The 15,495-nt window shown below is 42.2% G+C and overlaps 2 protein-coding genes across 2 annotated transcripts; both read right to left on the reverse strand.

Moving 5' to 3' along the window:
* Nucleotides 1–1,830: 1,830 nt before the first annotated feature.
* Nucleotides 1,831–5,267, reverse strand: LOC124692048 (receptor-like protein kinase 5). Its single transcript, XM_047225347.1, has 2 exons — nucleotides 2,480–5,267; nucleotides 1,831–2,399 (listed from the first exon to the last, which is right to left on the reverse strand). The coding sequence occupies exons 1-2, from the start codon at nucleotides 5,091–5,093 to the stop codon at nucleotides 2,029–2,031; spliced, it is 2,985 nt and encodes a 994-aa protein (XP_047081303.1). The 5' UTR covers nucleotides 5,094–5,267; the 3' UTR covers nucleotides 1,831–2,028.
* Nucleotides 5,268–5,801: 534 nt separating this feature from the next.
* Nucleotides 5,802–7,726, reverse strand: LOC124692049 (cysteine synthase-like). Its single transcript, XM_047225348.1, has 7 exons — nucleotides 7,480–7,726; nucleotides 7,247–7,374; nucleotides 6,945–7,147; nucleotides 6,752–6,880; nucleotides 6,509–6,667; nucleotides 6,167–6,360; nucleotides 5,802–6,054 (listed from the first exon to the last, which is right to left on the reverse strand). Exons 1-7 carry the CDS (start codon nucleotides 7,558–7,560, stop codon nucleotides 5,923–5,925), a joined length of 1,026 nt encoding a protein of 341 aa, XP_047081304.1. The 5' UTR covers nucleotides 7,561–7,726; the 3' UTR covers nucleotides 5,802–5,922.
* Nucleotides 7,727–15,495: the final 7,769 nt, after the last annotated feature.

Here is a 15,495-nt window from a genome sequence, read left to right on the forward strand (position 1 = left end):
CAGTTTTGCAAATTGGCACTAAACATAAGAAATTTGTTTCACTCCAGTGTCTCATATCAAGAGTATACTAGTTTCAGACTGCAACAACAATCAAACTAAACAAATAAATTACATTAAATGGCCCGAATGTATCTCCATCTCAATACATATCTTTATCTTGGATTCACCATTTATATAGCCCAAGATAACTCTTCCACCGGAGTATCAGCCATCTCATGCAGTTTCTGCTACCAAGTCATACATATGTTGACCTAGTCTCACATTTAATTCATGAGTCCTCTCTTTACCAGCCATTTTATGAGTGGAAGAGGATTTCTTGATGGGGTTCTGGACCGACAGATCCAGTTTTATCACGTAAAAGTGCCTTGAGCTTAGGATTGTAAGCGGCAACACACATGATTGAAAATAGCCTCGAATCTTGACTCACGTAGTAGCTACCTGCAAGTTCATCATAGCATTTGGAACGAAAAATAATATCTTTCTTCAGGCGTTTGGCAACTGGCAAGAACATGAGGCTGCTGAACTTGATGTGGATTACATCCCATAGATGTGTCGTTCTATCTATCTGTCATATTTCAGTCTGAAGAAGTGGTGATACAGTGATGATCCTTTTTGTTTTTGTTTTGAGGGATACAGTGATGATCCTTAACAAACTAATAACAAAGTATAAGGGAAACGTCGGCTTTACAGAAAATCTCTTCTGTTCAAAACAAAACGTATTGGCACGGCAAATTACAAAAAAGCTACTGTATTACGTAGTTAACACCTGATACAGGTTAGAACAGATTCTGAACATTTGTTCCCTCAAAAAGAGATTCTGAACATTTGTTATTTTCATGCTTGGGTTGCTCCCGTTGCGGCCAGCCAGAAGAAAACAAACAAAATATTCAGAACATGTAGCGTCAAGCAAACGGCGGTGCTAAAGGCGGCGCTTCGCCGCCGGTGGACGAGCCGTCGCGGGCGGCTAAGGGATCTGCGTCCCGTGAAGGGGTCTGGACTCCACCGCCCAATGCCCATCTCCTCCGACTGGACTGGACTCGTCCGCTACCGCCGCCGTTGAGGTGAGGAGATTTCCTCCCTTTCCCATCCCACCTGCGTCACCCCTCGTCCTTCCGTTCCATAACCCGTACGGAATCAGCAACTAATCCCCTGGAACTCCCCTCGTTGTGGTGTAATGTCAGATCAAATCGCCCCCACACTCCCCCTCTGCTAAATGTTGGATAAAATTATCAACACCTATGTTCGGATGCATACGGAGGTTCAGTCTTTGGTAGTCCAATCCACTGCTCTTTTCTACTGTGACGTGTAAAATTCCAAGACAATCTTCCTCGCCAAAAGGAAGTTCAAAATCAGTTCAGACTAATTTTATTGCTATTTGCTATGGGAGTTTTATGTGCAAACGTTCTAGCTAGAATGTTACATTTCTTTTTTCTCAAGAGACAGCTAGAATGTTACTATTGTGTGTTTAATCAGTAGTTCTGCATAAGGGAGTCTCATGGGCTACAAACATTAGTTACATTACCCTTTTAAGGTGTTGAAAATCAGAGCTAGAATGTCAACACCCCTCCCTTCAGTTTCAGCAGTAGATTGGACCAACCTATGTCCAGTACATGGTACTTCATGTCATGATAATATGGTTATATCCCACACATTTTTATCAGTATGGGCCTTTTGTAAGAAAAGGCAAATGTTGCACACATACCCTGGTCAAAAAGCCACGTAATTGCATAGTCGGACATCCATATCTTGGATGTACTTCATTATCAAATAACTTGTTTGTTGTAATATTAGAATAGTAATTGCGTGCATTGTCAGCTTATGGCCTGGAAAGAAAATTCAGCAGTTTGTGGCTGCAATACTTCTTGTACAATTCACAAGCTTTATGTAGACACAGAAAGAATATAGTAAAGTAGCATCAGCTAGTTGTTACAAACGAAACAAAAATCACATACACATTTGCACCCAGATATTCTCATGATACATCATACTCCATTGGAATATCGATAATCCTGCACTTCTTCAGTTTTTCTAGGATTCAAGGAGTGATGTTTCTTCGGAGACAGCATGTTGCAGGCTTCTTTCTCTGGATTTGTGTTCAAATCGGAGAAGAGCGTGCAGCACATCCTTCATTGATGGCCGCAGTGAAGGCTGCCCCCCTGTACATATCACACCTAGGGTAAACAGTGCGAATGCGCCTTCAATGTAGGCTGGATCTTGAATGCCCTCATCAAGAAGATCAATTGACAGGCCATACTCTTGATATTGTCTCCATGCCCATTCTGCCAAGCAGTACTCGAAATCACCATCATTTGCCACCCGCCCAGTTGTGAGCTCCAACAGGACCACTCCGAAGCTGTAGACGTCGACCTTCTCATTCAAGTTAGACCGATATCCATACTCTGTGAAGAAATTAGTCTCCCATCAGCACATGAGACAACCTAAATCTATACTAGTTTGAATTTGCTTTTCTAGTTCTTACCTGGTGCCATGTAGCCAAAGGTGCCACCTATGGCAGAAACTGACCCAAGATCTCCAGCTTTGAGAAGAATCCGAGCAAGCCCAAAATCGGCTATCTTTGCTCTGAATTCAGAGTCGAGAAGGATATTGGCAGACTTCACATCACAGTGCACTATGGCGGGTGAACTACCATGGTGCATGTAGCAGAGGCCTCTTGCCGAGTCGATGGCAATTTGCAATCTTGTGGGCCAATCCAAAGGCGTGAGTGAACCAATTCTATCCCTCTGATGCAGCCACCGGTCTAAGCTACCATTTTCCATGTACTCGTAGACGAGAAGTTTTGCCTCTGAGCTTGAGATGCAGCAGAGCAGTTTGACAATATTTGTGTGCCGGATCTCCCCTAGTATCTGGACCTCTGCAAGGAAGTCCTTTTCCAGCATCTTGTTAAGGTTCTGCACGTTCCATATCTTTTTGACAGCCACCATCGTACGCCAACCTTCTCCATCCACAACGCAAACTTGGTATACCTTGCCGGACCTGCCACTTCCAATACAGTTCTGCTCACAGAGCCCAGAAAGAACATCATACTCTGTGAAATGCACTGAATGGAACTGGGCCAGCTTCCACGAAAGAGGATATTGGCTATTCTTTTGCCTCTTTAGTAGCAAGAAACCACCAACCGCCAAACTCACAAGCATGATACTTGCAAGAACAAAGAAGAGGGCTATGAGCCTCCTGGAGATATCATTGCTATTGTTCATTCTTGCCCTGCAAATGGGCAAATTATGGATGGAATTATTCGATGAGACACAGAGGGCTGGATTAAAGAGAAAGCTCTGCTCATATGCTTCGTTCTGCAATGATGTTGGAATTTCCCCCCTGAGGTTATTCATGGAGAGGTTTAAAACGTCCAATGTCAACTTATTCATATCTTTAGGGATCTCGCCAGATAGCGCATTCGAGGAGAGGTCAAGGATGATTAGGCCTGACATAAACCCAAATGCTGCAGGTATAGTACCAGAGATGTGATTTCCACTCAGATTAAGTTCCCTGAGCTTCAGCACTCCAATTGTCATGGGTATTGATCCAGTAATTTGATTCCCAGAAAGGTCAAGTTCTGTTACCTGTGAAATGCCCGTCAAATCCCAGGGAATTTCGCCAGAAAGCAAGTTATTTGCTGCCTTGAATAATTTCATTTTGCCTGCTAAAGTTGGAATGGGACCAGAAAATCTGTTGTTGCTGATCTCAAGATACGTAAAGTTCCACGGAAGCTGTGTAGGAAATGTGCCAGAGAAATTGTTGTTTTGGATCATAACTGTCGTTAGCAGATTTGTCACCACTGACCAAAGGCTCTTGGGGAACTCTCCAGTGAAATGATTATTGTACAGCATTAAATTGTTCAGCATGTAGCATCCATCTAGAGATTCTGGAAGCTTTCCACAGAAGCTATTATTGAACACAACGATGCCATATAGCTTCCTGTTCGAGCAAAGATCGGCAGGCAGCTCGCCCGAGAGATTATTGTTGCAGACCTCAAGATTACCTAGTGGCGAGTGCTTACCAAGCTGTGGTGGAAGAGGACCAGATAACATGTTCTCGAATAGCCGTATGTCCCTGAGATTCGGTAGCAACCCAATGCTCGGCGGTATTAACCCATGCAGTTGATTCATGTAGAGAAACAACAAGGTAAGATTGACGAGCTTACCAAAATCATCTGGTATTTTCCCTGTTAGCATGTTTGAGGACACATCAACTTCCACCAAGTTTACAGCAGTGACAGTGGATGAAATCTCACCGGTGAAACTGTTGGTAAACATGTACAAGTACCGAAGCTTCTTATGCTGCCATACCCATGCCGGAATTGTGCCTTGCAGCATATTCCCTGACATAGCCAACAAGGTGAGCTCTGTGAGGCTTGACAGGCTCTCAGGGATCTCACCTGTCATGTTCATACCCGACAGCCACAAGTATGTGAGGCGTGTCAACTTGCCGAACTCAACTGGCACTGGAGCTGGCAGGAATGGATTTTCGGCTAGAGTCAGCTTCTCGAGGTTGGCCATATTGCTTATGTTCTGTGCTGGATAACTTCCATCAAACTGATTGGTGTCGAGAATCAGTGACTTGAGCATTGGAAACTGCCCAATGGATGCTGGAATTTTGCCCGTAATACGATTGGCTGATAAGTTGAAATGCTCGAGCTTTGCTGATAAACTGTTTATGTCAGTTGTGAGTTTCCCAGCAAAGGCATTGTTGGAAAGGTCCAGGTACTTCAAATTGGAGCAATTGTAGATTACCGTAGGGAATGAAGTGGAGAAGTTATTGTAGGAGAGGTCCAAGTAGCTAAGGTTCTTGAGGTGGCAAAGAGAGGGAGGGATTGGTTTGCTAAAGGTTTGGTTTGGAAGGAAGATGGCAGTGACCACACTATTTGTGCATGTAATCCCTCCCCAGCTGCAGTGATTGGAAGAAGTGGGGTTCCATCTGCCAAGTACATGGGAGCTCCCCCAATATCTCTTGAGTCCCAGGAGGATTTGGTGTTCTTCACCAGATTGGTTTGTGGACTGTGGGCAAGATCTTGGCAGGAGAGATACCAGTTTTGTAAAGAATAGGAAGAAACTAACACAGTAGTTTCTAGCCATGTCTGCTGAAGCTTTTTGGTTGGAATTATCTTGCTAAGGAAGAGGAACTACTGGGGCTTTGGTTAGGGAGGGGAAATGCGTGGTGCACAGACATTCCTTTAACTTGGAGTACTCTCTTGACCAGCAAGTCTTCTGCTTACTAGTCAAGATGCCCTTCTTCACAAAAACTTCTTCAAAAGAACTATTTAACATTTTTTTTAAATATGCGATGGAAACTTTTTCAGTAGTACCTATAAGTGATCCCAACCCTGGAACTATTCAGGCGTGCTACATCATGTATTTATCAGTCCCCCCCCCCCCCCCCCCACCCCCACCCGCCCTCTTATATGCGGATGCTTCATACCATGGAAAAGATCCCAAGAAAGTTAATCGAAACTCTGGGTGAATTTGGTTTGTTTCTACAAATTTCATATTTTTATATTTCATATCAGCATTACCACGATGGTTTAGTGTGGGGAGTTTGGTATGAGGAATACTTTTTTCTTTTTTCACATCTTTGGTATGAGGAATTGGTTAGTGATTGGACCATTCGATTCTTGGTCTGGACGTAACTAACTATGGGGAATTCAACGGGCTATCACCACCTCATCCTTCATAATTGCTTAAGGCACCCCATGAGGGATGAACCCATCCTGTTGAGGTGATTCCTCAAACAAGCACCCAATAAATATCTTCTATAACCTGCAAGTGTAAGATGTTCACTTATGATGCTAGTGCAGTTTGTTCTGTCGCTTAATAAAACAAGGCTGGGTAGCTGAGTAACTGGAACATCCAGTCATTATAAGCTAGAGTAAGATAACACTAAACTTCTGGATCCTCGAGCTGAACATCAGAATGTCATGTTGACGTTGACACACTCTTCCCTCACATGTGCAAAGAGCTCTGTGTTCAGATACCTCTCTGCACCACTTGAAAACATTGTCACAATCATCTTGCCCTTGTTCTCCTCTCTTGATGCAACCTATCAGGGAGTAGACAAATCAGAGGACAAAACAATAACCAGAATTATATAACCTTTACTGTACTATTTGCGAACAAAAAAAGATCCTAGTCTCTTGAAGAAAAGAGCTTGCCTTTAAGCAGGCAGCTGCATTTGCCCCTGAAGATATGCCGACAAGCAATCCTTCTTCCCTGGCCAACCTTCTAGCCATGTCCATAGCTTCTTGGGTAGTTACTGTTACAATTTCATCTATTTGGGACCTGTCCAATATTTCTGGGACAAAACCTGGCCCTATTCCTAGGATGTTGTGAAACGCTGGCTCGCCACCTACAAATCATAGGCAGGCAAGATATTACTCATTACAAGCCAAGAAAGGAAGCAATGTTATTGATGAGTGTTATCATGCATGTCATCTATTCAATATGTCAGGCGTAGTAGATTAGATTGTATCACTTTTAGTGGTCAAGTTTCTTGCCTGAAATTACTGGACTTTCAGCTGGTTCAACGCAGATTAATTTTATGGACGGGCTCTTCATCTTGAGATACCTCCCGGCTCCTGTGATGGTGCCTCCTGAACCAGATGCAGCTATAAATATGTCCACTTTGCCTGCTGTATCTTTCCATATCTCAGGCCCTAAGGACATATTTAATTTAATATATTACTGCTGAGGTTCATTTTTTTAGTCAAGGATCGGTGAGAGTAGAGACATTGCATTACCAGTCCATCTGAAGTGCGCATCAGGATTTGCAGAGTTGGTGAATTGATCTAGAACAAACGCATTTTCCACATCCGTCCTCAGCTGTTCTACCGTATCAAGCAACGCTTTGAATCCATGTTGTGCAGGATCTAAAGAAGACAGGCATGTTACCTCCGACATGTGGTATGAGGAGCATGGTATTTAGCTTCTTACCAACTAATACCACTTCAGCACCAATGTATCGCAGCAGTATCTGCTTATCAAGTGAGAGCTTGGCAGGCATGACCGCAATGAACTTGTATCCTTTCTGAGCTGCAATGAATGCCACGCCGATCCCAAGATTACCGCTCGTAACCCCCAGCAGTGTTGTGATGCCAGGTGTGATCAAGCCTTTCTCCTCTGCATCTTCTATCAATCTGCAAATTATGTCATTGGCTTAACTCATAAAACGTTGTGTATGGAAGATTTGAGGTGAAGAAATTCTTCCTCATAAGAAAACGAAAAAGAACAGCCACCTGAGAGCACTCCGATCCTTAACAGAGGAAAGGGGCTGGTATGGCTCAATTTTCCCGATCAGCCGAGCACCTATGCCATCTTTGTCCGCAATATTTTTCAGTTCTATCAGTGGTGTCCAACCAATGAGCTGGAAGGCACATCATTTACTTGAAAATTAAACATAACAAGCAGTGCACACTAAAGGAATAAGGGCACCCAAGGAATAATGACAATATATAGAGAAAGTAGGCACCTGTGTGATGTTAGATGCAATACACTCCCCCTGCGAGGACAGCAGAGATGGTATCCCTTTCCTTCCTTCCTGCAGCTCCATTTCTCTGGTACTTATTTTGCCACAAATAAAACTAGAACTAAACAAGCTCCAATGTCTTCAAAAAAAGGATGAGTAGAAATAGGAGGTGCTCCAATGTGCAATGATGTTGTGTATATATAGCTGACAAGCTCCCGTCTGATGGTATACTGCATGAATAAATTAATACCAAGTTTGGAAGGAACACTGCCAAAGATGTGGACAGAGACCAGGGAAGTATCCCTGAAGCTTCTCTTCAGACTTTTTTAATCAAAGTTTATTCACATACGACACTACATCAATGTGCAGCATGTCCCCACATGATATCAAATACAAAAAGTCCCAGTTGGTTGGATGCCTGAAACTTGGACCACAAGTTTCCCTGCTTACAGTACAAGGCAGTCAACCATTATGCAGATGGCAAGTGCACCAAAATACTGACTATATATCTGAAGACCGACCTATCTCTAGTACATTTCTTAATGCCCACCTATCTCTGGTGATATTATGGGAAACCTATCACCCTTTTTAATAAAGCGTTTTTCTAACGGGTGTACAGTGACCTTTTAACATTCAAGTAATTGATTTCTACTTTTATACATGTGCACATACTGTTCTGCATTTTTTCTGTCCTAGCATCCTCTTGCACTAACTTTGTTAGTTCAAAAAAGCTAGCTTGAAAAGTAGATGGTGTCAGGCTATTAAAAATCCAATTTTAAAACAATAGAAAGTCACAGCTCTCAAATGGGGTGTCCTTATTGAAATCCGTTTTCACCATAATTTAAACAGTAAAAAGCTAGCTTGCAGAGTAGTAATTTTCCACCGTGTTTCTTACACTCATGTACTATGTTTTGGAGTTTACTGCATTTTGCTTCTACCGCTGTTTTTGCAGTAATGTAAACTGCACCTTTTGGATCCTATAGTATTTTTATACTATTTTCTACTGCTACTTTTACACTAGCTTATATTGCACTTTTTTTTGGAGTCTACTGAATTTTCTAGTGCACTTTTAAAGTAGTTTGTACTGTGATTTACACTACATTGTAGAGTTTCTTACACTAGTTTCTACCACGTCTTTGGATGGACTGTACTGCATTTTTTTGTTGAAAATCTACTGCATCCACTACGAAAAATGAAAGGAAGAAAGAAATAAACTACTTTTGAAAAAAAAACTAATATATTTGTATCTAAATGCACTTTTAAATAGTACTCTTTTCTCTAACATGCATCTAAATGCATATCATTTTTGTATTCAGTAACTAGTACTCTTAGAGGGTGTTTATCAGTTAAGAAACTATTATACATTTACAGGGAAGACAGCCCCTTGATGAATATATGAGTTTCTGTAGAGAACAATTTAGCACATAATGATCAACAAAAGGTAAATAAATAATATAGCTTACATTCTCCAATATCCATATCACAAGTATTTATGTGTTCAGAAGTCCCTGCTCATGTACTCTGCCTCTTAGGAGGACTGTAAAACTTCTATCTTTCCAATGAAATGAAATGCAAAGAGTCCTTTGCGTTTTCTCGAATTTTTTTTTGTTCAGAAGTCAGTTAATATATTTGTGTGCCAGTGACATGATTTGCTCTCATTGTAATAGCGTGTGTGGGTGCTGCTTACTCGCAAGCGTGTACGTATTACTCCTACTATCAATGCATGGAGGTGCAAGGCTTTTGCATTTCTGGAGAGAGAAAAGGTAAATATATTTATGAGAATTGCAGGTTTCACTGGTTAGGCTACCAGTCGGATTATCCACTTTTACATAGTCCAAAGACTATGCATTTTTTCCTGAAAAAGCATTTGCAATTGAATCCGTATTTAACAAGGTCCACCTTGTACAAGTTAACTGGTATGAAAGCTAATTGCTACAAATGGAAGGTAGAATGACCAAAACCATCTGCGGTTATAGATTCTCATCACCGTCAGTCTTTGCTTCTTTCAGAATACAGCTTCTCCCCTGGGAGTTGAGAGATCACAAGTCACATATTTAAGAATATGAGAAGGAAGAAGTACGCTTTTTTTCTATCTGAGCTGAACTGTTGATCACCATGAGGTATACGTCGTGAAATACTCAAGACAGAAATTGATAGATTATTTCGCAATTTAGCAGGTTAAAAAGTACCAATGGTAAGCATTGTTAGACTGATGACCTGTGATTTCGCTTCAAGCCGAGATGGCTTGTTACATATTCATGAATCAAAGAAGCATAATCAGCAGTGATTTGGCAACCTTCCCCGCTAGTTAAGGTACGTGCTCTAAAACAACTCTCTGTTGTTTTGTTCATGCCCTTAATATCAAACATCCACTGTTTTAGTCAGATTAGGGAAGAAATATTTGTTTCTCACCTTCAGAGTGTATCCACAAGAATTTTTCTGTCTTTCATCTAAATTATTGTGCTTCCAAGTAGGCTTGATGCTTTGGATCTAACATACTGCACATAAGGTTTATGTTTTCTATCTAAAAAATCAAAGATGACTAACCACTGTAGTCAAATCAACCATTTGACATGCTTAACAAAGTAGCATAAGCATGAAATCGCAAGAATACTTTGCCTAATGGGTGGTTACTCTTGTGTCTATTAATGCCTGTCACACTCAAAGTAGCTGGAATAATCCTCCTCGAAACAGGCTTTCGCCCCGCTATATTAATATAGCAATTACACGGTACACCTGCTGGGGCATCAGCACAAATAAGCCCTAATGTCAACAACGTCGGATTGACGAAAATGATGATGATCCGCAACCGTTGCGCCCTCCGGAAAATTCCCACCGCGCTCTTAGCACTCTCTGAAGAGCCGCATACCAAGCAACACCTTCAAGAAGGAATGCGACAACGACGACGCTGCTGCCCTGACTAGTCCTAGGGGTCTTTTTTCTAGTGGAGCAGCGGTGTCTAGTCGTCGTCTTCTGGGCGGTGGCGGCCAGCACATCGGCAATGGCGGCAATCCGGTAATGAGGACACAGTGATGTCGCTAAGCTGGCGTGCGCACCACAAGGCGCAATGACAGTGGCGCTTCGGTGCCGCGCTAGCATGCTGCAACTGGAAATTCTTTATCTGATCTCAGGTCGGTTCTGGATGCCTGTCTTCCCTGTCAGATCTGACATCTGTTTGGCGCTGCTCCCCTTGCTTTCAGCTGGGCATTCCTCCATTGGAGATGGTAGGGGCAATGGCTCGCTCTCTCTCTCTCCGGTGCTTGGTCTTTGGGTGACGATGCAACGGCGAGGCTTTTGCATCCCTGCTGCCGGCGTGCAGACGGATTGCCTATGAGTGAAACACTGAAACCGAACCACGGAGGTCACTCACTGCGTCTCCCTCTTCCCTACGCTTACAAGTGGAGGCTGTCAGAGGAGGTGGACGACTATCAATTCGGTCTGTTCAGGGATAATCTTCGCAAAATCGGTGCACTGCACGACTAGGAGTTTCGGTGGTGGCTATCTACGGAGGACACCACAGTGGATTCTTTCATAGTTTGTGGAGTACTATTTGAAGATCCAACATCAACCTGTCTACACGCCTAATGAGATACATCCCTAGCCTACAAAGGTTGAGCCTCCCCAGCAATCACCTCCAAACACTGAGCCATCATGTTGCACGTCCATAAATAAAGCTTTCTACTTTATACACATCATTTTCATAAAAGGAAGAGGTTACAGAAGTGCAGGGTACAAATGCACATCACAGATCACAAATCAGCAAGTAATGCAGAAAGGAAATAGTTTGAGATTCCCTCGGTGACCGGGTGCAGTAGCTGTCCAGCTACTCCTACAGCATCATCAATGGAAGGGAAGTCTATAAACTGTTTAACAAAGACACTGCGCTATAGTACTTCAGTGAGGCCCGGCCGATCACAATCTTTTTGTTCAAAGATGATGCTACGTTGAAACATGACATTACAACAGTGTCATGCAGCTATGCTCCAAAGCTTAACATGATTCCTAGTAGCAGCAAAATGATATTTCAGTTCACTTTTACTCCTGTGGGCTGTGGCCATGGATAAATCTTTTTTAACATAAAACCATGGAAATACTTCATAGCGACATAACCGTGAATTCTGTTAACTAACTGTGAAGCACCCACTCCGCTCAGTTTTGGGGCCCAATTTTGGCTTCAGGGCACTTGTAGACTTGTAGCACAAAATCAATAGGTTCTTCACAAGAGAATGCAATAGTTGGATTTATCTAACCGTGATGATTACTGATCCATTCAGTGTGGTACGGTTGCGAATAGGTCAAAAGGTGGCATGTTTCTGCTCACCTTTGGTGGTTCATGTAGCATTTCATCAAAATTTCTAATGGAAAATAATATGCAGTTGGCGTATGTTCCCGCCTTTTGTGAGTGTTAAAGAAAATGTTTCAGGTTCATGGTACAGCCTATCAACCTATAAAATATCTTCAGGAATGATTCCTGCTTAATTATTCCTGATTTGTTGTTTGTCAAGGGGCTAGTCCATCTATGCATACCTCTTCTGATCGAGTTAATCATGGCCTCAGGGGAACAGTAGCATGTGAATAGGTATGCTTTTTCTCCATTTTATTCATTCATGGCTGCCTTTTGAAGTTTCTGGAACTGATCATTACCTCTGGGAAGAGGAGGGAGGCTAGAGCAGGTTCTAAGAGAGATTTTGCTCCGTGTGCTAGCTTTCTCGTCCACTTCCTCCTCTTCTCCTTTTCATTCTGTTACGGAACACTTTCCTTGTTCTTGAGTAGACATTTCTGCACTCATACCCAGTTACGTGTACTAATTAACTCCCTATGTTTATGTCAAATTACCAATATTTCTTCAAGATCTTTGGAGGTAGTGAAACATTGTTTTGATGCAAACTCGTCTAGCACAGATGAGTTATGCCGCAAATAAACTCATGACACTATGAATTTGATTGTACTAATGCCTGCATGTAGATAAGTAAATAGTTTAATCCTTCTGTGAAATGAAGTTTTGAATTGGACAGCTCTTACGCCCTGCAACTTGTTAACTAGGGTGGATAGATGAAAGAAAATCTGCACCGTGATAACGATAAGAACACTTGGTTCTTGAAAATTGATCAAATGGTTCATATTAATAGCTCTCTTACACAAATTCTTCAAAACCTGCTTAATATGCATCATCCTAACGGCTCCATGTAAAACATTCTTACTTTTCTTTGGTGTATGTGGAAGGCCAGGAACGACTGTCTTTTTAATAAAAAAGATAGACATCCATCTCATATTATTCATATGGCTAACGCTATTATCAACAACATGGAAATGACAGATGTTGTGCAGGGAATTTTAGAACACAATTTGCCCACAGGTTCAAACCACAAGGCGCATCCACAAGGACCAACACAGGATGGAGAAAAGCTAGAACAAGGACAAACTCTGAAGTCGGATCTTCAAATCACGGGAAGCAAAATTTACACAGATGCTTCTTGGAAGATCAAGAAAATTCCTGGAGCTCAAGGAATTATCTCCACAGGCCTTGGAGTCTTCTGTCATCTTCAGAGGCAGAATGGGGAGGAAAAAATTCTTATCCAAGCTTCTACTCTCAAAAAAGCCCCTCCTCTCTCATTGCTGAAGCCATTGGACTATCTCTTGCAGCCCAGTTAGCAAAGAAAATTGGTCTACATCACATAACCTTCTTGACAGATAATCTCACTCTTGCCAAGGCAACTGCGGTGAACAAAATATCTGACAAGCAAGTCCCTTGGGAGCTAAGGGAGCAAATTGCAAACTATCAGAAGGCCTCAAGGAACATACAGAAAAAAGTCTTTCATATTCCCAGAAATCTTAATGGTATTGCTCATGATTGTGCTAAACAGGCAATTAGACAATATAAGTCTTTGCCTATCTTTTCCTGTTCTAATTCAGCTCACTCTAGAATAGGCAATTGCCCTATAGCCTCTACTCTTTCTCAAATTCATCTTCAGGGAATTGTACTACATGCTGTAAACTATCTTTGAGCTGAATGAAATATTTGGCGCCCCCGGCGCCACCCCTTGTTCAAAAAAAAAAAGATAACGATAAGAACACATAGGACAAGTTCATACAAACCAAGTCGAAAGACAGGCATCCATAAAGTGGAAAAGCATGTATAGTACAAGCACAATCCTCTTTGATTGGTAAAGAACAGGGCTGGGGCCCATGCCATCACTGTAAGATAGCATGCCTTGATCTGGCTAACAGCCCTGGAAAAAGGTGCCTGATAGGAGAGAATCTTTCCTCCAAGGGATGGCAACATGAGAAACCATGTCAGCCCTCCGACCAATATCCACAGAATGTGAACCATCCTTTTCCATTTTGTAGGTTCCTGCTGGAGGGGATGGGATTTTCGAGTCACCTGCAACACTGCTACTTCTACATCAGCGTCAGAGAGCGATCCGAACCAAGTGGTAGCTGTTGGTTTCCAGGTTTGCTTGTAAGCCCTGAATTTATCTGACTGGGCTGAATATCCTGCCTGACTAAACTGGGTATACGTTCCTTTCGGGCCAATTCTTTCAAATCCTGAAACGTTCTTTAAAGGAAACACGACGTTTCATCATAAAATTTCAGAACTCAACACTTGTGTATAAAATCTGGCGTTTTCGACAGTTCGTCAGAAACTTTTCTGGTGTTATTTTGAAACAATTGTCTGGTGTTTTTCACGGGCACGGTGGTGGATTCAGTGCAGGGTTACGACATGCTTGATTGTAGAGGGATGAGACACTGGGGATCCCTTGTCTCAAAAGTTGTTTGGTATCACCATGGAGATCCTGAAAAAGCTCATCGCCATGTATGTGGTGGCTAGTCAGGTGATGGATAGACGAAGCCACTACCGTTCTGGCAAGTAAATTAGCAGAAATGAGCTCAATGTAACTGGGAAGTGACATTGTAGTGCATCAAAACCCTACACTAAAGGAGTGGAAAATACCTGCTACCAAGTATCCTGATGGCATACGGACCTTATGAGAATCACATTTTCAACAGCATCCTACTTGGAATCTTAAGATGTTTTCAAAGTTTATTCCATTCATATCACGGAAAATTGACAACCATTTTGACTGTCATCGACCAAGATTGCGGGATTGAAACGGATGATGCAAGTTTTCTGACCACATTACTGTGCTGGAATTGGTGCATCAGTCTAGTCTATTAGATTCCTCCTTCTGCACGGTCAGTTTTGTCGTTGTCGACAATGAAATCATCGTAATTGTTGGTGCTTTAAGATTTATATGAAGGCGATTGATACCCAGACAATTACCAAAAGCAAATTTCATGGGAAAGGGATGTGTGAGGGCTGAGAAAGAATCTCACATTCTCTGATCTCTTCCATTTGTGATGCCGTATCAACGCGGGCTGTAGGTTGACATGTTTGAGTTGAGTTCAGCTTGTTATGTTCGAGATAGGTGAATTGACACTGCTGTAGTGACTGCTGAATTTATTGCGGACTACAGATTTTTTTCTCTTCAAAAACTGTTTTCACTGTTACTCCACGAAAATGTAGCAACAATGGTTACGAGAAGTTCCCGTGAAGATGGAAACCTGCTTGCAAGATGTCATGCCATATCAAGTGCATCCAAAGCCCCTCCTCCATTCATCATCACCTCATCCCCCATCCACAAGCAGAATTGCTCGTGATGCAGTTGGTGCCCTTCTGATGAGCCAACAAGAAACCATCGCATAGGGTGAGAGTCTTTCTGTTCTTCTTTTTTCCTTTGTTTTGAACTAAAGGTAAACTAGTAACTTTGTTCTAGGAATTCAACAGGAGTGATGCCTTCTTGTTCACACGGAAACGAGATCCTATGTAGTATGTACAGACTATGTACTTGGGGGAAAAAATGTACATACACTATGACGTAATTTTGGAGGGAACATGACCCTGGACCAAAAAAGCAAAACGGATTTGGACAACTCTGAAAGCATATCCACCTCAAGGTAAGCCCGGCGGGTGCCATTATAGATGAGGTGGTTTAGCTCCTTCCAAATGTTTCATTTTTA

The sequence above is a fragment of the Lolium rigidum genome, chromosome 2 (genome assembly GCF_022539505.1).
Source record: "Lolium rigidum isolate FL_2022 chromosome 2, APGP_CSIRO_Lrig_0.1, whole genome shotgun sequence".
In the NCBI taxonomy this organism is placed as follows: domain Eukaryota; kingdom Viridiplantae; phylum Streptophyta; class Magnoliopsida; order Poales; family Poaceae; genus Lolium; species Lolium rigidum.

Coding starts and splice junctions, on each gene's coding strand:
- LOC124692048 (XM_047225347.1), bottom strand. CDS start 5,093: ATGGCTAGAAACTACTGTGTTAGTTTCTTCCTATTCTTTACAAAACTG. Junction 2,400..2,479: donor CTTTGGCTACATGGCACCAG/GTAAGAACTAGA, acceptor ATTTCTTCACAG/AGTATGGATATCGGTCTAAC.
- LOC124692049 (XM_047225348.1), bottom strand. CDS start 7,560: ATGGAGCTGCAGGAAGGAAGGAAAGGGATACCATCTCTGCTGTCCTCG. Junction 7,148..7,246: donor AAGGATCGGAGTGCTCTCAG/GTGGCTGTTCTT, acceptor CATAATTTGCAG/ATTGATAGAAGATGCAGAGG. Junction 6,881..6,944: donor TGCTGAAGTGGTATTAGTTG/GTAAGAAGCTAA, acceptor TGTCTTCTTTAG/ATCCTGCACAACATGGATTC.